Source organism: Dipteris shenzhenensis, chromosome 8 (assembly GCF_047967505.1).
Source record: "Dipteris shenzhenensis isolate YYH24624 ecotype China chromosome 8, Dip_SZ_1.0, whole genome shotgun sequence".
NCBI lineage: Eukaryota > Viridiplantae > Streptophyta > Polypodiopsida > Gleicheniales > Dipteridaceae > Dipteris > Dipteris shenzhenensis.
Genome location: NC_141603.1, coordinates 43016559 through 43038124, shown reverse-complemented (window position 1 = coordinate 43038124; position 21566 = coordinate 43016559). Strand labels below are relative to the sequence as shown.

Below are 21566 nucleotides of genomic sequence, written 5' to 3'. Positions count from 1 at the left end.
AAAAAGGGCAAGCTCTCGCAAAGTGGCCCACCTGTCTGCATTTGTAACAGGCTGTAGGAAATGAAGCAAAATTGAGCCTAATGCGTAACGGATGGGAAAAACCCAAATCAATATCCATAGTCGAAGGCACAGGCTTCTCCATGTCCCACAACACACATAGCCGAATATCCCTAATGGCTTGAAAGAAATCCTGCCTCCGGACATGCAAAACTTTGCCCAAAAGTGTTGCCAGGTTAGGAAGATGCGAAGGCATAACATAGGCAAAAGATCCAGCACCAGAGACACTAGCACGAGTCACCAAATACTCTACCACATCAACTGAGGAGCAGCGAGCAAAATAAAACCTTTGCCAATGAAGACAAAGAAGGAAATAAGATCGGGACCCACTCCAACATCAGCCTAGCGACGAAGCTGATCCTTAGAAAGAACCCTGCCCATGAAATAAAGACAAACCCCAAGTTGCTGAGCTTGTCGGAGACTGGAGAGCACAGGGGCAGAGTCCAAAGAGACAACCAAAGGGGCACCTGAAGAAGGAACTACTGTAACCGAAGCAGCACAAAGACTACGAAGTAGATCCTGTTGTAAAGTTTCGTTGCAAAGAACTACGAGTGAAGGCACAAGACGCAGCTGTACTAGAAAAGACGAAAGGATCTGAGGCAACCAGCTCCGTATTAGAAAGCTCTCGGGGTTGTTGGACGGACGCATCAACAAATTGAACAATAGAGGGCTGAGCAGAGGGAAAAAAGAAGGGCGCATTAGCAAGGCTATTAGAAACGGACGGGATAGACGTAAAAGCAGACGACGTAAAATCAAAAAACAAATTAACAGACGTAATAAGGGAAGGTTGGACAAATGACGTATTAACAGACGTAATAAGGGAAGGCTGCACCAACGACGTATTAACAGAGGTAATAAGGGACGGCGAATTAATAGACGTAACACACACACACACATTTTTTTTTGGGTTGAAATCTTTGATTGCTTTATATTACAATATAGATAGCCAGAAAAAATATGCAAGACTAGCGGGCATTGTGAAGCCATGTGATAGATTTTGCATTTTGTGGGATACAGATAATCCCACTCCAGACTCATATTCTATCACAGTAAACAATGTTGCTATGGGCAGTGCATTTTACAAGGCTCAAGCTGAAATGGGGTTTATTTGCAGGAGCTTGTTTTGAATGCAAAAAGTGCCATTCGGTCGTGGTGGACACACCACCTTTCCCAAAGAGGCTGCAATTTTTGGCAACAAAGAAGCAAGGCATTGAGGGAAGTCCACAACCTCCACCCACACAAGACAATGATGCCTAATCAAAGCCTGATAGTCCCTGGTAGGCGACCAGGGAAAAACATGTACCATTTGCTGGCCATAGAAAAGAGGGGAGTGCTCAAGTTGCATCTACTTGTTGTTCATCCACCATGATCACTTCAAAGAAGCCTCTAGGGAGGGAGGGAGGAGAGAGAAGGAGGGAGGGAATTCAAAATTTGAATTTTGAAGTTTGAGTTGCATGGTGCACTTTGCGAACAAAACAGCCCCCCAAAGTGCGAATTTCCAACATCTACTGCAACTAGCATCCTTCCTAGCAAAAATATAATAACTGCATGCTTGGCATATTCATGCACCGGATCCACAATATCCTCTACTTCCACCATAATTCCAACGGTGGGAGTAGGATCCTTCCAACCCTTGCGTGTATCATCAAAACCTTCATGCATCACATCATAAACTAACTGAGCCTCCAAAGAAGCATGCCTAGGGTCAGCCTGACCCAAATCTTGCTTTTGCCTTTTATTTATGTATGTCTTCATAGTAGCCATTGAGAACCTGTAAAGCGGAGAAGGAAAGGTAGGAAAGGAAGAGAGATTTGAACAGAAAGAAGATTAAGGGTAGAAGGTAAAATCGGAAGAAGGTAAGAGAAAGGCTGTTAAATACTGAACTGAAAAGTCTGGGACAAAGATTACAAGAAGATAATGGAGAGGACGTCAGGAGAAGAGAAAAGAAAAGAATGCAGTAAATAATGGCTGAAGGAGAGAGAATTGGACGACCAAACTGCCAAAGACCAGAAAACCAGTGCGCAGAGAACCCTAAAGTGGCCATACAAATTGTACGGAATAGTACGAGCCTGTACGGAATAGTACGAGCCTGTATGGAATTAAGGCGGGACCTGTAGCAAGGCTTCGAAGGCAGTATTTGGTGGACATGCACGCACGCACGCATGTACTCGTAAAGTAATCTTGATTCTTAATTCTCATACATTAGCATGGGTTGATCTCCCTTACCTAGAATGCCATCTTCTCCCTTGGCATCTCCTTCTAGAGGCATCATACCTATCTCTACTGGGCTGTAAAGAGCGTTTTGATGGAGAGAACACACACTATAGTTGGACTAGCCTTTTCATGGGCTGATTTCTATCTCTACCAGAAGGAGGAAGCTCAGAGAGTTTTTTAATGGTGAGAATGTGGACTATAGTTGGACTAGCCTTGTCATAGGCTGCAAGGATCCCCCATGGCTCTCATGTGGACAGTTATGCTAGGCTAGACATGCCCTCCTTTTGCAGAGACACGTGGTATACTTCTCTCCTTGTTCTTCTCGTGTGAGACATTAGCTCCACCCCTTAGCTTGTATTGTATTTGGTTTTCTTCAGTCTCATGACCCTTTGGTCTTAATGGCCTACTTAGCTGAGTGTTGTGCAACCCTTTTTGTGGAAGAGGTCACTAGATACAGACATAGACTCATGAGAGTGGTGACGAGGTAGAGACCTCAACAGTGGGTCGATCATAGATTTCTTCTGGATGGGGGATGCATCAACAGTAATGATGACCACAAGATGACAGCACAAACTCACCATACTGGCAAAAGTTTGGATACTGGCCCTGCCATTTCACGTCTGATTCTTGGCATGTTAGCTGCAGCTTCCTGCCAACAGGCTGCCTCATGTCGTTCACGTGTTTACTCTACCGAGCCAGAGTACAGGCAGATAGCAGCAGATATGGCATATTCCAGAGATAGTTGAACTAGCCTTGTCATAGGCTGCAAGGATCCCCCATGGCTCTCATGTGGACAGTTATGCTAGGCTAGGCATGCCCTCCTGCAGAGACACGTAGTATACTTCTCTCCTTGTTCTTCTTGTCTGAGACATTAGCCTTGAGAGTGGATGCTCGCTTTAGTGGCTCCACCCCTTAGCTTGTATTGTATTTGGTTTTCTTCAGTCTCATGACCCTTTGGTCTTGATAGCCTACTTAGCTCAGTGTTGTGCAACCCTTTTTGTGGAAGAGGTCACTAGATACAAACATAGACTCATGAGAGTGGTGGCTAGGTAGAGACCTCAACAGTGGGTCGATCATAGATTTCTTCTGGATGGGGGATGCATCAACACTAGTGATGACCACAAGATGACAGCACAAACTCACCATACTGGCAAAAGTTTGGATACTGGCCCTGCCATTTCACGTCTGATTCTTGGCATGTTAGCTGCAGCTTCCTGCCAACAGGCTGACTCACGTCGTTCATGTGTCCACTCTACTCAGCCAGAGTACAGGCAGATAGCAGCAGATATGGCATGTTCCAGAGACACTGGATTCTCTGTGGGATCCCAGCCAGGCACAAGCACAGTCCTTATTCTTTTCTTTCTTACCTTTGCCTTTCAAAATTATATATTTGGAAGCTTGGATATATTATAGTCAAAGATGATACATGTCTCTGGTGAGAAGAAAATTCTTCTTTCTTAATCATTGCTTTTCTTCAAGTAGAAGTTGCTTTGCCAAATGTTATGTGACATCTGATTTCCAAGCAGCCATTGGACTAAGTACTGCAACTGAATTAACTAGTTTTGGCACTGCTATTGTTAAGTTGGTATCTGAAGTTTGTTGTATTTCATTGTCCAAAATATCCAACAGCTGTGTTTTGGCATCATGTATTCTATGTACCTTCACAAAAATGAACACCCTCTCTAAAAGAGTTTTATTGCTATTGCGCCAATGTTACATGAGTCTCAACTTCCATTCTTGTGTTGGTGCTGTTCTGTTCAAGCAGAAACTGTTGTAAGCTGTATGTTTGAAGTCTAGTGCATAGTTTGTAATGCTTGTTTCATTATGTGTTTTCATATTTTACACAGTTACTTGCGTGATCTCCTTCTTCATCCTCCTCCTCCTCACATTGCAACATCAATTCAAGGTACATACTCCTGGAATTAAGGAATCATGAACTTCTTGTTACATTCTTTCTACAAATATGATTTGAGAATATGTGGTATGCTATGGAAGTGTTCTTGTGAAAGCTTGAAACCTAGTAACTGACTTTCCACAAGTATGTTTTTAGCTGCTTGCAGGTTGATGGCCAGTGTTACGACTGCAATTCCAGATTTTACTTGTATCTCAGCAGCAAAGGTAAAACCACGTTTTCTACATGTTCTATATTGGTCAGCTAAAGGCATTGATAGTGGAAGCCTTGCGTAGTGACTTCTTTTATCCTGCTGCAGTTGGTGAAGCTTATTACCAGCAAGGAGGTCAACCACATTGAATTCTCCCGCATACGAAATTTGGCAGAGGAGATTATTTGGATGCATAATGATAATCAGCTAAGTGCTATCATGACTTATCTTTTGGAGCCAACTTCACTGGCAACTGGTCTGCAAAATGAACGGCAACATCTTGTAAACCTTTTTGGACCTTCTCTATTTCTTTCCAAGTTGGATGTGTGTGCTATTTTATATTTCTAGTGCCCCTTTTATTATGGAAAGAAATTGAGTGACAGAAAGGCATGATTAAGAGGTATGCCTTGGATCTTAGTGGATTCTATTGCAAAATCAATTTTGAGGTTATAGTAAGAGTATACCTGGCATACCCCCTTATGCTTCCACCACATTTGTACCATTCTACTGGTATAACTAGGGTGGCTTTGCCACATGTTATGCAGGCATGCATTGACTATGTAATTCATGCTGGGGCAGCCAATCAGATTTGAGTTCTGTATTCATGCATATGTATTAGGGCATTTTTTACAAAATGTAGTACTTTATTCCATTCAAAACGGATTATACAGGAGGTGGGAGAATAAGAGCTCTATATCTTGCCTCCGCAAATTCAGTGCATTTTGATGGGGCACATTGTGTCAGGGCCACATAAAAGGCTTGACCCTGACTGTTTTGAAAGGTCAAAGGTTGGCTTCACCCTCACACCTTTGCAGCTTTTGTTATGATTGGGTTCGCTGTGTATTTGCAGCCAGTGGCGGGATTTTTGTGTGTGAGTGCATCTATTCATATCTAGTACATCATTGTAGCCAGAGATTGACATTTTCGGTTTACAGCAATTTAGATTCCGTATGTGCATTGTGATTCCTACCTGTTTTATTTGTGTGGCAGGCACTTCAGTCTAGAAGGCCTCCACCTCTGTTTTCTTACATGGCATCAGATCCATCCTTGGCAGAACTGTGAGGCCCCTTCATAGGGCAGTCTTCTAGCAACAATTGCACACACTGCTGAGCATGAGTTCCTAGAGTCCTCGAGGCTCCTCTGTAAGCCTGAGTAACCATGGGAGATTGTCTGCATTCAGGCAGAGAAGATAACTCAGAGCCATAGCTTAGGTCTGAGTAAAGTCCTCCACAACCTGGAAATAATGTCTCCTCGTTTTCAAAGCATGGATAAGGGCATACAACTTGTGTCCATGAGTTGGTGAATCTCTTTGAGACACAGAAAATTTCATGCTTTCAAAAGCTACGGGACTTTTCTCTTGAATCTACATTGCTTCTATTGCATGTTCCATTGTGTTGGTCTCTAGGAAAAATGGTCTTGCAAGTCAACAATCTTTGACACTAGAGCATCGTTTAGAACAATCCTAGGAGTCAACTATCTTTAACATAAGAGCATCCTTGGCTGCCTTCTTTATTGCACTGAAGGTTTCTTGTTGATTCTCTTCCTAGGGACATGGTATTACTTTTTTAAATGTAAACTCAATAATTGGCAGGTTTATTCAAAATGGCCTTTTATTTAAATTTTTAAAAGTTGTGCAAATCCCAATTATGGCCTCAAAGCAGTCACATTCTGTGGGTCTGGTCACACCAAACTTGCAACCACCTTTTGGGGTTGCATATCCACCCCACCCGATGTGGTGGTCTTTTATGCTCCAACTTATTCCAATTTAACCATAGATAGCTTAGTTTTATCTTTTTTCACATATGACGAATTTTTGCTTAGAACATTGAGTACTATTCTTCAATGCCACATATATTTCCTGATACTCTTGCTATACACAATACTATTGTGTAAAAGATGTACTCCAAGCTAGCCAATGTATGGCTGTCTTACATTATTTATCAGCATGATGAATGCTGTAGGAGCATTAATAGTCCTCTGGCAATTCCAGAAACTTAGTGATTGCTAGGTTGTTGACCTAAAATCTTCTTTGGAAATCTCCTTTGAAACATTGAGGTTTTTATGCTTTCTTGCTAGATTTGAATCTTACAACCTTATAGTTAAAAGATATGGTAATAGCTTTGGTTAAATTTGTAGCATACTTGCACCTTACCTCTACTTTGATTCTATCGTTTTAGCCAAACATGTAATCTTTGACTTGAACAAATTGATGTGACAGATTTGGGATCTTTATTGCCACTTCCTGAAATGTACGAGTATAGTTGGCGGTTGATAAGTTTCTTTGCTTGAGATATCTATATCCATCCCAAGCCCTCAAAGCCTCATCAGATGGTAGGATCTGTTTTTGAAAATTTGTTTTAAAATTTTGATAAGTCACCGGCACTACATGCTTCATCGTCAGCTTGATCCACCATTTTTCAGTGAAATGTGGATAGTCTCGTAGATGTTGATGATGTTATTGATGACTTCATAAATGGCATATGCCTTGTCCTATTTGTGAAATTTCTAGTGTATGGTACTCCCACACAATGATAGGTTCGAGATTGATCTTAGATGAGCTTGCAGATACAACACATTACCATATTTGAGCAAGAAATATGGGGATTATACCTCGGGGCGTAGCAGGCTACCATGGATAGCTCTATCCTCTTCTATGGCACTTGCGGTAGGAGGAGACTAGAGGTGCTGGTATGCACGTACAGAGAGATGGTTTGAGCGACTGGGGCTCCACATGGATAGACTACCTTTCTTCCAGTACAGCATGGATACTCCGTTTTCTCCCCTCCTATCACACGAGGTCAACCAAGTTATTCGTGAGGATCTACTACAGCTACACACATTTTGGACCTGGTTGGGACCGAGTGAACTCCCAGTGAAGCTTAGCTTCTACAGAGATCACTTCTTACATATCACAACAGAGGGTTAGGATACACGTAGATTCACCTACCCCACTCGCTGAGGATCTCTCTTGGGCAGTTCCGGGTCTCTTCACACAGACTTCGCATCGAGAGCGGCAGAGCAGAGCGACTACCCCGGGAGAGGCGCAATGCTCGTTTCTTTCTTTCTTTCCAATGCATTCACAATTTCCAAGATTAGCCAGAGTGTAATGTAAATGACTGAAAAAATAGCAGTAAAGTTGGGGCTAAGTTATTTTTGTGCATGGTGTTGGAATGTGTAATGTAAAATAAGAAGGATTATAGCCCATGGTACCCATGTCAAGTTCTCATTGCTTTCCCTTTTTTAAAGAAAAGAGTTTTCCATTAATGTTTGACAAACCAACCCAACACTGATTGTAGAAGAAGACAAGATAAAACTGGCTGACAACCAGCTTTGTTTCATAGAACCTAGTCATTGACCAAGGAATATTTGAAACAGGTTTGAATAGCCAATGTGGAGGACTATACATCTAATGAATGCCTCGCTTAGTGAACACATAGAAGACACTTGCAAGCCAAGCCTTGCAAAAATGCACTCGCTCTCTCAAGGGTCGCACACGATCTTGACATCCGTGCTCCCCAATAGCGAGCATGTTGTAGATGATGCCTTGCCAATTGGCAATGAGGTGGCTGCCAAGGGCACCTGGTGGCCTCCCATCACAAAACTGCAATGGGAAACCTAGATGTTCCAAGCTGTGATGTTGGACTCTGTCTCCCATATACAGTCCTTTGCTGAAGAAACATGACAATGCCAGGAAGGAGTTGTGTCATGTATCTCTATTCGGAAGACCCTCTGTCCCTTGATCCTGTCTGCTTGTGTGATTGGGTCGATGGACTAGGTGTGTGTGTGTGTGTGTGTAAGGATGTTCCCTTGGGCGAAAAATATTTTGACTTGAAATGGGGAGTATTTGCAGGTGCTTGTTTCACATGTCATAAGTTTGGCCACCTAGCCTCACAGTGTCCTGCAGTCTTGCATCAGCTCCCACCTACAGCTATTGCTCCAGAAAATACTTCCCTTCCAACTTATGGTCCGGGGCCTAAGGCTATGCCTAGCAAGTTGGGTGATGTGGCATCTAAATCTGTCCCTCCCAAAGAAAATGTGGTCCAAGTTTCAGCCAAGCAAAAGGATAAGGGAAAGGGCAAAATTTCAGAATCTAATGCCTCTCCCCAGGGTGCCTGGCAGCAACCCAAAAAGGTATTTGCGCTCAAGCCACGACCGTTACAATCTCGCCATTGGGATGCCTCTACTTCCACCCCTGGTCAGGCCTCTACCCCTGCTGATAGCCTCACTTCTCAATTGTGGGTTGATGTGCTCAAGAGGGGCATCCCTGTATGTGACAATGATGAGGACTATAGAGCTAATGATCCAGGAGGCCAGGTGGAGGTCGATGTCATGGCTGAGGCCTGACAGCTTATACCTTTACTATGCTTTTTGGTTCGGCTGTACATATTTTCTATGTCTACTTCAATTACTTGCATTACATACAATGTTCAAGGTCTTTGCAATGTCAATAAGTGGAGACTTTTTTGGCACTATGTACATAGAATGCACCCCGATGTAATTTCTTTAGAGGAACACAACCAACACTTCCTGGCTGGCCAGCAAGGCCACTTTGCTGGTTATGATATCTTTTATGCTGGTACAATGCACTTTTCGCAGGTATGCATGCTGGTGAAACATGATATGCAGCCCACGATTGCTTACAATGACCCCCAGGGTCGATGGATGGTGATCAGATGCATCTGTCATGCTGATCTTTATGAAATAGCATCTGTTTATGCCTCTCAAACTTCTGCGACAAGAGTTCGAATGTGGGCCTCCCTCAAACAATATCCATGGCTGTCTAATGCCTTTTTGTGTGGAGACTTTAATAACTCGCCTGCCATCCAAGACAACACCACTCATCGTTCTCACATGATCCCCACTGAGCTTCGACATTGGGAGGATATGCTTTCTTTCTTGCATGCAGAAGATTTATGGCTCTCAACAAGGGATAGAGATATGGGTTATACATACCGTCACAATGCCTTTACTCATTACTGCGCTCGACTTGACAGATGGTATTTGTTGCATGCTCAATAGTATGCTAGTTTCACATGTGCACTATGGGTTGATCATTCCCTCTTGCTATCTGATCACTTTCCAGTATGCTTGACATTATCTATAGCATGTTTGACAGATGATATGCCTTTTTTTGGTCGTCGCCTACTCCATGTTAATAGTGCTTATTTGCTTCATCAACAATTTCAGAACATGGTGAGAGTGGTTGTCCGCCCCCTCCTCTTACATGCTCAGGAGGACATGGATTTTGCTTGGATCAGTCTTGCAAGCTGTTATTCAAGATTATGGACGGAGTTACATGGGAAACCTCAGGCTTAAGCTGAAATGGGCTCAATCTCACAAGCAACAAATGGATGTAATCAGCTCTTATAGGCAGCTCACCTCCTCTGAACAGGATTCTTGTGCTTATGCGGTTCATATCATCCATCAAAATGATCTTTGCAAATTAAAGAAGTGGCAAATCCGAGCTCGCATGAAACCCCTTTTGGATAAGGGCTGCTCCTCCAAAGCCTTCTTTAAAAGCCTGCATGCGGATAGGCGAAAGGAGGATATTTGCAGGATCAGGCAAGATGATGGCACCTGGACCACCTCCAAATCAGAATTGGAATCGCAATGCTCTAGTCATTTCCAGCATCTCTTTTCTCCTCAGCCTGATCATTCGATGCAAGTGAATGCAGCTAGGTCTCAATTTCTTATGCATGTTCAGCCTATATTGTCTCGGGAACAGGCTCATGCATTGGAGCAGCCCTTTATGCTTAATGAACTGGATGATGCTTTGAGTCATTTACGTAAAGGCAGCTCTCCTGGTTGGGATGGATTGACTGTTGAATTTTTCCGTGCATTTTGGGGTGATCTCAAGGACACTCTTCTTCTTATGATCAATCATGCTTGTGCAGAACAATCTCTTCCTCCTTCTTGGAAACATGGCCTTGTCAAATTGATCCCCAAAAAAAGGTTGTGTGAGACAATGGCTGATTGGCGGCCCATATCTCTTATGCCAGTCATTTACAAACTCATTGCCAAAATGATTGTCCTCAGGGTTCGATTTATCTTGCAAGCAGGACTTCATCCTAGGCAGTATGGGTTTGTTCCCAGAAGGCAGATTACTGACAATATCTCCAATGTTTTGCTTGCAATTGAGTATGCCAGATATTCTAAACAAGATGTTCTCATTCTGCAAGTGGACATTGCGAAAGAATTTGATACTGTCCATTGGGATTTTATTTCTCAGACTATGCATAAATTGGGATTTGGCCCTCGGCTGGTCCATATTATCTACTGGTTCTATTCTCATGCCACTGCGCAGTGTTTGCTTGGTGGTGGGTTGTCAAGAACATGGACTATGACCCGCTCAGTGAGACAGGGTTGCCCTCTTAGTTCGCTACTGTATGCCATTGCTACTCATCCGTTATTGTTGCATATGGACCATCTTGCAGATACAGGGCAGCTTCATGGCTTGCAAATTCCAGGGGCACAGCCGTTTCTTGCACAGGCATATGCTGATGATTCATATTTCATGCCTAGGAATTCTCAAAGTGACCTCTCTCATTTGATGCATACTCTGAATGATTTTGGCATAGCTGCTGGACTGCATATCAACTTTCAGAAATCGAATCTTCTAGCATTGAAAGAAGCTGATTGGCATGCACTTCTCTGGCCAGGCCATATTATTTCTTCCCATACCATTGTGAGGCATTTAGGGTATCCCATTGGCTGGAATATTACCCCTCAACAACAGCTCAAATGGGTGCTTCAAAAGATTAACAAGAAGCTGGAATACTGGCATTTGTCCACTTGGCCTCTACATGTTCGACTTCGGATAGTACAGTCTATCATTATGGCATATGTGCAATTTTATTTGCCTCTTCTTCCCTGGTCTTTTAAGCATTTGGCTTCCTATATGTCCCAGGCTATGGAGATATTTTGGAAAAGCAAATCTCACAAAAAGGCTTTGCGACTACTTTCCATGCAGTCTGTTTGTTCTCCCAAGACTCATGGGGGACTGAATATTCTCAATCTTCAGTTTCATATGTTGGCAAGAAAGAGCACTATGATTGCTGATTTTTTTCAGCAAAAACAGCCATGGGCTATTATGTTAGCAGCTATGTGTGGAAACATGACGTCCCATGCATATGGGCATTGGATTATAGATCACTGGGAAGCAGTCATGACCACATTTCAGGGAAAAATTCCTGGTTGTCCTGTTTCTACTGCTTTTATTCATGATTGGAAGAGAATTCTCTCTTATGCTAAATGGTCAGGTGCTTCTTCCCATCATGGTAATTCTCTTCGCTTGGAAAGCATCCATTGGAGCAAGGTGTTTGAATTGCCTCTTGCTTTACACGCAATTAAAGCATATAATCTTATGAAATTGGGCATAAGATTTGTCGGAGATGTTGTGGATCAACATGGTTATGTGCTTTCATTTCCACAAGCTTGCAGGACATTCCCCTTGGGTCTGCATCATAGGCCCATTTGGAGAATACTTACAACTATGTTGCAGCCATTTGTTCCTGTTCCTGTTCCTGTTCCTCCGCTGTTTGTACAGGACAGATTACTGGACTGGAATCTGACTTTCTTATCTCCCGCTACCTGTTCACTTTCAATGCATAATCTAGCCTCCTCGATGGTCTACAGATTTCTTCTTCCACCGCCATGGATTGATAAGCATGCCAACACTCTTTGGAATTTGGATAGGCCTTTATCTTGGTGGCAATCACAACTCGAAAAAATTTGGAAAGCTAAATTGCCATTGAAACATAGGCTTTTCTTTTGGAGATGTATAGTGGGAGCTTTTTCCATTGGGGTGAAATTGGCAGCACGTCGTATTGCTTCCTCTTCTTGCCCCTGTTGCTCTCATCACCGCGAGACAATTCCTTATTTGTTATGGTCTTGCCCGCACTCTCGGATATTGATCACTCACGTCTCTCATTTGCTGCGGCTTCGGTTTCCCTCCATCAGATTCGGGAAACTCTTCTGGATGTTTGGATGCTTCTCATCTCAGATGTCTCCATTCCTCCTTTTCTTCCACTAGGCTCGTTTTTGGGTACTATGGACTATTTGGACACAGAGATTGCATTTTAGGATGGGACAACAGTTTCCTCAGGCATATGCTTTCTTCAGAATGTCCCTCAAGCAATCTTTATATGATAGTTATGTTGCGAGGGACTTGGATGCTACTAGCCTTGAAGTGTTTTCTGACTGTTTTTGAGTTCTTCCATTAGGCTCTCTTTTGGAGTCTAACGTCATGTACATTGATTTCATGTTAATAATATAGTTACTGGTTTCACAAAAAAAAAAGTGTGTGTGTGTGTATCCCCCCCCCCCCCCCCCCCCCACACACACACATGTGTGTGTGTGTGTGTGTGTATCCCCCACGCATTTACATAAAGGCAGCTCTCTTGGTTGGGATGGATTGACTACTGAATTTTTCTGTGCATTTTGGGGTGATCTCAAGGACACTCTTGTTCTTATGATCAGTCATGCTTGGGCAGAACAATCTCTTCCTCCTTCTTGGAAACATGGCCTTGTCAAATTGATCCCAAAAAAAAGGTTGTGTGAGACAATGGCTGATTGGCGGCCCATATCTGTCATGCCAGTCATTTACAAACTCATTGCCAAGATGATTGTTCTGAGTTTATCTTGCAGGCAGGACTTCATCCCAGGCAATATGGGTTTGTTCCCAAAAGGCAGATCACTGACAATATCTCCAATGTTTTGCTTGCGATTGAGTATGCCAAATATTCTAAACAAGATGTTCTCATTCTGCAAGTGGACATTGCGAAAGCGTTTGATACTGTCCATTGGGATTTTATTTCTCAGACTATGCATAAATTGGGCTTTGGCCCTCGGCTGGTCCATGTTATCTACTGGTTGTATTCTCATGCCACTGCGCAGTGTCTGCTTGGTAGTGGGTTGTCAAGGACATGGACTATGACCCGTTCAGTGAGACAGGGATGCCCTCTTAGTTCGCTACTGTATGCCATTGCTACTCATCCATTATTGTTGCATATGGACCATCTTGTAGATAGTGGGCAGCTTCATGGCTTACAAATTCCACAGAGGGAACGGTTGTTACTAAAGAGACAAGCATACAGCTTGTAGCAAATGTCCTGCATATTATGCATGGAGGTTCTCTTCAGAGTTGGACCCAAAGCAGAATCTTTGCATCATTCATGACAAGATGGATCAAATGAAGACTTGCATAGCAAGGCTAGAACATATAGCAAAATCATTGAATCGTATCATGCAACTTGCTGTAGCCTTAACATGGATCCTCACTCATGGACATGGGCAATTGGCATATGGAAACTTTTCTTTACAGTATCAAAATAATGACCCTAAGTTCACTATTGGTTCATTGTCACTATGTTTGCAAAACCTTGAGAGGTTAGACAAGCACATGTATGGTGATCTTTCAAAGAAGCATGGTAGCATAAGTCAAGATTTATTCTCTGCATTGATGTCTAGAGATGCATTGGACTGCCACATGCATGAAGATGGACTTTCAACAGGAGAACTAAATAAATATTGCATCAAGGCTACAACAAGTTCAAGGATAACTTCATCTAGTAAAGGGTACAAGCAACTTCCACGAGTACTACTCTTACAGAGGTAGACAACTGTGGTTCTGAGAATAAAAATAGATACTTGTTTGCATTCTTATCCCTGCTTGTTGCACGTGGGGTAAGTCAAAACATCGAGCAACCGCATTTGAGTAGGTGTAGAGTTCGAGTGATGCTTGTGAGGAACTTTATTTAAAACCATGGTTCCAATTGATTCTTTTAACACATTGACCATATGGAAAGAGATTGCATTCTTGAAGTTTATTTTATTGAGAGATGGACATGATTCTAGCAAGAAATCTCAATGATATGACATAGCATGGCAAGTGGTCATTTCCATCCACTCAAATGGCACTATGCATTTGGGGTTTATAGCTCCATCGTGTTCTATAGTGCGGGTTTCCCAATGGAGTCCAAGACAACAACATACTATTTGACACAAAATGAATAGTAGCTTTTAACACAATATGAATCCATTCATTCATTCAAACCATGTCATTTTGCAATATGCAATGTTAATATGGTTTTGGGGCCTACAACACACTCAATACTCCAAAAGGCACAAAGATCCACAAAGAACTTCAACCACTATGTTCACACTCATCGTCTATAAAAAGACCACAGATGCATGAACGTTGTGTTCCAAGTTGATCAAACCGCTTGTCCTTCACCATGGCTATAGCCATTCCTTCAACATATGTAGCAAAAGCACTACAAGGGACAAAATTAAAAGAGAGTAAGTTGGAACTGCATAACATTGACAACAAAGAGTAACAAGATAACGAAGACAAGTCAACCATTCCCATTCCACCATGCCAACAAAAATCAAACATCTAACTTCAAGGATGACATAAGCTCTGAAAATGTAATTTTCAAGCACAAAAGAGAGAGAAGTGTGTATGTGTGTGTGTGTGTGTGAGAGAGAGAGAGAGAGAGAGAGAGAGAGAGATTCGCAAAATTACCCAAAAAGGATCTCCAATGATTACTAATCCATTTCTTGCACAGGCATATGTTGATGATTCATATTTCATGCCCAGGAATTCTCAACGTGACCTCTCTCATTTGATGCATACATTGGATGATTTTGGCATAGCTGCTGGACTGCATATCAACTTTCAGAAATCGAATCTTCTAGCATTGAAAGAAGCTGATTGGCACGCACTTCTCTAGCCAAGCCACATTATTTCTTCCCATACCATTGTGAGGCATTTAGGGTATCCCATTGGCTGGAATATTACCCCTCAACAACAGCTTAAATGGGTGCTTCAAAAGATTAACAAGAAGCTGGAATACGGGCACTTGTCAACTTGGCCTTTACATGTTCGACTTCGGATAGTACAGTCTATCATTATGGCATATGTGCAATTTTATTTGCCTCTTCTTCAGTGGTCTTTTAAGCATTTGGCTTCCTATTTGTCCCAGGCTATGGAGATATTTTGGAAAAGTAAATCTCATAAAAAGGCTTTGCGACTACTTCCCATGCAGTCTGTTTGTTCTCCTAAGACTCATGGGGGACTGAATATTCTCAATCTTCAATTTCATATGTTGGCAAGAAAGAGCACTATGATTGCTGATTTTTTTCAGCACAAACAGCCATGGGCTATTATGTTAGCAGCTATGTGTGGAAACATGAGGTCTCACGCATATGGGCATTGGATTACAGATCACTGGGAAGCAGTCATGACTACATTTCAGGGGAAAGTTCCTGGCTGTCCTGTTTCTACTGCTTTTATTCATGATTGGAAGAGAATTCTCTCTATGCTAAATGGTCAGGTGCTTCCTCCCATCATGGTAATTCTTTTCGTTTGGAAAGCATCCATTGGAGCAAGGTGTTTGAATCGCCTCTTGCTTTACAGGCACCTATTAAAGCATATAATCTTATGAAATTGGGCATAAGATTTGTCAGAGATGTGGTGGATCAACATGGTTATGTGCTTTCATTTCCACAAGCTTGCAGGACATTCCCCTTGGGTCTGCATCATAGGCCCATTTGGAGAATACTTACAACTATGTTGCAGCCATTTGTTCCTGTTCCTCCGCTGTTTGTACAGGACAGATTACTGGACTGGAATCTGACTTCCTTGTCTCCTACTACCTGTTCACTTTCAATGCATAATTTGACATCCTCAATGGTTTATAGATTTCTTCTTCCACCGCCATGGATTGATAAGCATGCCAACACTCTTTGGAATTTGGATAGGCCTTTATCTTGGTGGCAATCAAAACTCAAGAAAATTTGGAAAGCTAAATTGCCATTGAAACAGAGGCTTTTCTTTTGGAGATGTATAGTGGGAGCTTTTTGCATTGGGGTGAAATTGGAAGCACGTCGTATTGCTTCTTCTTCCTGCTCCCGTTTCTCTCATCACCATGAGACAGTTCCCCATTTGTTATGGTCTTGCCCGCACTCTCGGATATTGATCACTCATGTCTCTCATTTGCTGCGGCTCCAGTTTCCCTCTATCAGATTCGGGAAACTCTTCTGGATGTTTGGATGCTTCTCATCTCAGATGTCTCCATTCCTCCTTTTCTTTCACTGGGCTCGTTTTTGGGTACTATGGACTATTTGGACACAGAGATTGCATTTTAGGATGGAACAACAGTTTCCTCAGGCATATGCTTTCTTCAGAATGTTCCTCAAGCAGTCTTTATATGATAGTTATGCTGCGAGGGACTTGGATGCTACTAGCCTTGAAGTGTTTTCTCACTGTTTTTGAGTTCTTCCATTAGGCTCTCTTTTGGAGTCTAATGTCATGTACATTGATTTCATGTTAATTTTATAGTTACCGGTTTCACTAAAAAAAGTATGTATCCCCCACGTGAAAGTCCCATTGAGCCCTAGCTACGATCTGGAGGGCCCCATGCCATACCCTTTGTGTTGCGGGGCAACTCCATGGATCGTCTTGAGATCACTATCACACAACGGTGGCTCCTCCCATCAACACGCATTTGCTCCTATCATGGGCCAATGGGCAACCATCCAAAAGAAATGTGTAATCTTTTGTGGGCGACGGCTGGTGCAAGAACATGACCAAAATCCGGAGATGACCTCCGTGGGCACTTGCGGCTCGATTGAGTGCCACTCTTTGAAGGAGTCCAAGCAGTCGTCTTTAGTTGGAGACGACGACCAATGAGTAATGTACAAGAAGGGCACGTGAACACACCTCTCCTAGTGCCCTACCCATTGAAGGCCAAGATAATCTCTCGGATTGCACTAGACCCCACAAAGGAGCTAGTCCCCTCACAATCAAAGATGCCACCGTGACTTGTCTTGACCTGCAGTGATTGGCATTGGGTTGATGGTCCAGTCCTCACCCAAGTGGCCCACTACGTTGATCCTTTGCCACTCTAGCAAGTCTAGGACCCCATCCAGCTTTGAGGCTTCATCTCTATCTAGTTAAAGAAGGCCTTCAGCCCCCACTCTGTAATGTCTAGAGCAGAAGGATCCTAGGGCTCGATGCAAGAACTTTCAAGGGCACCCCTATCCTAGAGAACCGTCCGTACCTAGCAAAGGGTCCATGCCAACCATCACTCCAAGATTCAGGGATGTGAGACTCTATCTCTACCATCTGCGTGCATGCCCTCCTTAGATGGCAGAGGGCCTGCACTCGTGCTATTGTCTTGATGGTGATCCAGCTACTGGGCCACTGTCTCACTGCGCCCAATCAATGTGCGTCTATTGCCCCAGCATGAAGCTCTCATGATCTGTGTGAGTATGAGGCTCTCTTGATCACGAGCCTCCGGATGCTAGAGGAGGGGCTGGTGCTCAAACGCCTCATGGGACCGAGGGATGGCTGAAATAAGTCCATGCTGCCAAACTCTATGAAGACTAGTCATCAGGGTGAGCCTTTCTGTCAAGATTATGACTACCTACTGTTTCCCAGATTAGTATGCTAAACAATGCGATCAGTCAAAAGAAGAACGTTGGTTCAGATGGCTCTAAAATCAGAGTCATATTGAGTGAGATAGGGAGGAAAAAGGTTATGTTAAGTGATAGGTTATTGCCTAGGGGGTAAAAAGGGATTAGAATAACGGAAGTGTAGTGAGAAGGGTCAAGGATCCTTAGAATCCTACTACCTAAGGTCTAAGATAAACCTAGGGCTTACGAAGAATTGATAGGGCTTATCTAATAAGGTATGACCACTTGTGTGGTCACATCCCGTCTTCATGCATTCTACCTTTTTCCCATCCCATCACTCTCGACTCTCAGACCGTCCCCAATAATCCCGTCTTTGAGAGCACTTAGGCTATGTCCTATGCATGTAGATAGTGAGTATAGCATAGGAAAACATTAGAATAGGCAAATAAATACCCAGTGTTGTGGCCACGGGGGTGTTATTGCAGCTTGAATGCTGTAGGAGGACTGTAAATCAGGTATAGAGTCTTAGTTTCCCAACAAATCATATAGAAATCTGCAATTTGAGCATAACGAAAAAATCTGGTTCGTTACACATGGTATTAGAGCCTCTTTCCGAGCAAAGGAAAGAGAGGTGCAGCAACACGAGTAGGCCAAGAAGATTGGATGGTGATGATTGACGCTTGAAAGCTAGGATGAAGATAGTGATTAGCCGTATGATGCACAATAGGCTCGATGTTACGTCAACCATAATCGTGGAGCGTACGGCTTGGTTATGGTTCAGGAAACTAGAGGGCTTGACAGCAATTGCATTGTGGGGCTTCAAGGGTGTGGGTCTATGTTTATTCCTAGGCCTAGACATTAACAAAGAGGCGCAAAGGGGACACCAAAAGAGGGCGTTTATGGTAAGGTCCCTTGTGCGACACATGGTACCAAGTGAAGGAGCCGATTGACAAGTGGTGGGTTTACGGGTGACTCTAGAGAGATCTAGCTTGTAAAAGGTACTGGAGGAGAGATCAGGATGTGGGATGCAGAACACAAGTCAGAGCTAACTTTTGGGAGAGTCGATGGCTGGGTGGTAATAGGATTGAGAGCCCTTCTTTGTAGTTGATGCAACAAAATAAGAGTTTTGAAAAGTTAAAAGTAGCTATAGCATTAGCGTCTACCTTAAAAGAGGTGGATCCTAATGAACCATTCATGGTCGAAATAGACGCCAATGATTTTGCTATTTGGGGGGTGCTTTTACAAAGGGGTTGACCAGTGACTTTTGAAAGTAAAATGTTAGGAATTAATTACTTGGCATATGAGAAGGAACTGTATGCTAAAGTCTATGCTCTAAAGAAATGGAGACGCTATTTGTATGGTGCCAAGTTTGAGATCATTTTTAATCAGGAAAGTATCAAATGGATTTGCAATCGGCTAGAGCTTAAGGGAAGAAAAGCTACGTAGGCTGGAATAATGCAAGAGTTTGGTATCCAATTGACATATTGGAAGGGAAAATTTAACGTGGTAGCAAATTCCCTAAGTCGAATGCCAATGGTTAATGAATTGAGTTTTACTCAATTCAAAAATGATTTCCTAGAGTCTTTAAAAGAAACAGTGAGTTTGATCCTCGTTTTTTTTGAAATATGGAAAGCAATTACGAGGAGGGATCTAATAGGTTGAGGAGCCTTCATTGAGGAGTCACATGGAAATGGTGATGCACCATAGGTTGGTGATAGAGGACTTAAGTGAAAAAAATATGGTATTGAAGATGGCTATTTGATTTGAAAGGTTAGAGTATGTGACCTGGATAATAATGACATTAGGCGCCAAATTCTCTGTGAGTGTCATGATAGTTTGATTGTTGGACTTCCGGGAATTCAAAAGATATATGTGCTTTTTAAAATATAGTTCTTTTGGCATGGAATAGGTAAGGACATCTAAGACTATGTGTTGAAGGGCCAAAATTGCTAGGTCAATAGAGCTGAACGTCTTAAGGTAGGTGGTATCCTACATCCCTTGGAGATTCCATTTGGCACATGGGAACTAATTTTATTGTTGGACTACCTAGGGCATAGAAGGGGCACGACTCTGTGTGGGTAATTGTGGATCGATTGACCAAGATGGTTCAATTAATTCCAACCAATGAAGATGTTAAAGCTCTCGAATTAGCAAACCTATTCATGGAGTATATCTATATAGTATAGATTGTATGGGCTACCAGCCTGGCATTGTTAGTGACCGGGACATCAAATTTAATAGCCATTTTCGGAGTCGTAATGAAAGAAGAAATGAGACCAGCCAAGAACAAGGTGATGAGTTCACGCCTTCAACTCAAAACCCAATACACATGGATTCTAATCCAAGTGCAAGAGGAAGAGAGGAGACTCCTGTTGATAAGCTGGTTTTCCAGCTTAGCAATATGATTGAGGAGTCCATTATGACAAGATTAGGGACTAAGAGGACTTTAAACTTCGGGGATGACTGTGCTTATGAGATTGGAAACTATTTTGAATATGAGGATTGCGGATTATCCATAGAGTCATGGTCCAATTGAAAGGGCCAATTAGGTCATTCAAAATATGCTTCGAGCATATGTAAGTAAAAGGCAAAAAAATTGGGAACAACATGTTAGAATTTGCATATAATAGTGTCAAGCACTCAACTGTAGGTATTAGTCCATTCATGATGATGTATGGATTTCAACCGAGAGTCCCAATTGTGGCGAGACTCGAAAAATAGACGATTTAAATAGCCAAAGAATATCTTGAGGATATTAATGAAATAGTCAAATTAGGTGAAGATAGCATTAGAAAGGCCCAAGATAGAGTAAGAAGTTATGCAAATGCACATCATCGAAAGTTGGAGTCTAAAGAGAATGAGAATCTCCAAATCCTTAAAGACATGTAAATGTCCAAAGTTATCTTCTATTACTTAAGAGAATTGGAGAACTTGCTTACAAATTACCTTACTAGAAGAATGTAGAGTACATTGAGTTTTTCATGTGAGTAGGCTAAAAAGGAAGCTAGGAGATGATGACAACCTCATTGGCAATGAAGTCCTAGTTGGACTCATGAACGTGCTACTTTACTACATGAATCAAATGTTTTTTAGATAGATAAGAAAAAAGAATAAAACACAATATATTAAGAATGTATGGTTAAGTGGAAAGATAGACTTGAATGTTCGAAGTTATCTCCTATGGATTGTGGACCGATCCTAATACTAACGAGGATGAAGAACTTGTTTACAGATTATTTTTACTAGAAGAATGTAGAGTACATCGAGTTTTTCATGTAAGTAGGCTTAAAAGGAAGCTAGTAGATGATGACAATCTCATTAGAAACGAAGTCCTAGTTAAACTCATGAACATGCTACTTTACCACATGAACCAGAAAAAAATATAGATAGACAAGAAAAAAGAACAAGACATATAATATATCTAGAATGTTTGGTTAAGTGGAAAGTTAGACTTGAAGAGAGTTCAATCTCCAGAGGAGGTTTTTCAATTTTGTAGACTTTGCACAGGTAGCACCTTCATGGGCTGGCATACTCCCGAGGCCCTCGGCAAGATCTTCACTCGGCTCCCCCTAGAAGATAAGCTGGTGCTCATCTTGAGCGTTTGTAAGACATGGAGGTGTGTCTTGTAGGATGCCGTTTGCTGGCAAGTTGTCGACCTTCACCAGTGGAGCGCAACCAAACGTCTGAAGGCTTGGTTATGATGCTTTTGGATCACAGCCGGGGCTGCCTTTGTGAGTTTACAATGGCAAACTTCAGTAGCGATGTGACTTTGTA

At 42.4% G+C, this 21566-nt stretch overlaps 1 protein-coding gene across 1 annotated transcript in view; it reads left to right on the top strand.

The window, feature by feature from the left end:
- Nucleotides 1–21566, top strand: part of MSH1 (MUTL protein homolog 1) — a 198707-nt gene that overhangs the window by 57618 nt on the left and 119523 nt on the right. The window contains exons 14-16 of the mRNA XM_087378347.1: nt 4119–4177; nt 4322–4389; nt 4482–4655. Of these exons, the coding sequence (XP_087234473.1) occupies nt 4119–4177; nt 4322–4389; nt 4482–4655 (301 nt within the window). The remainder of the gene's footprint in view (nt 1–4118; nt 4178–4321; nt 4390–4481; nt 4656–21566) is intronic.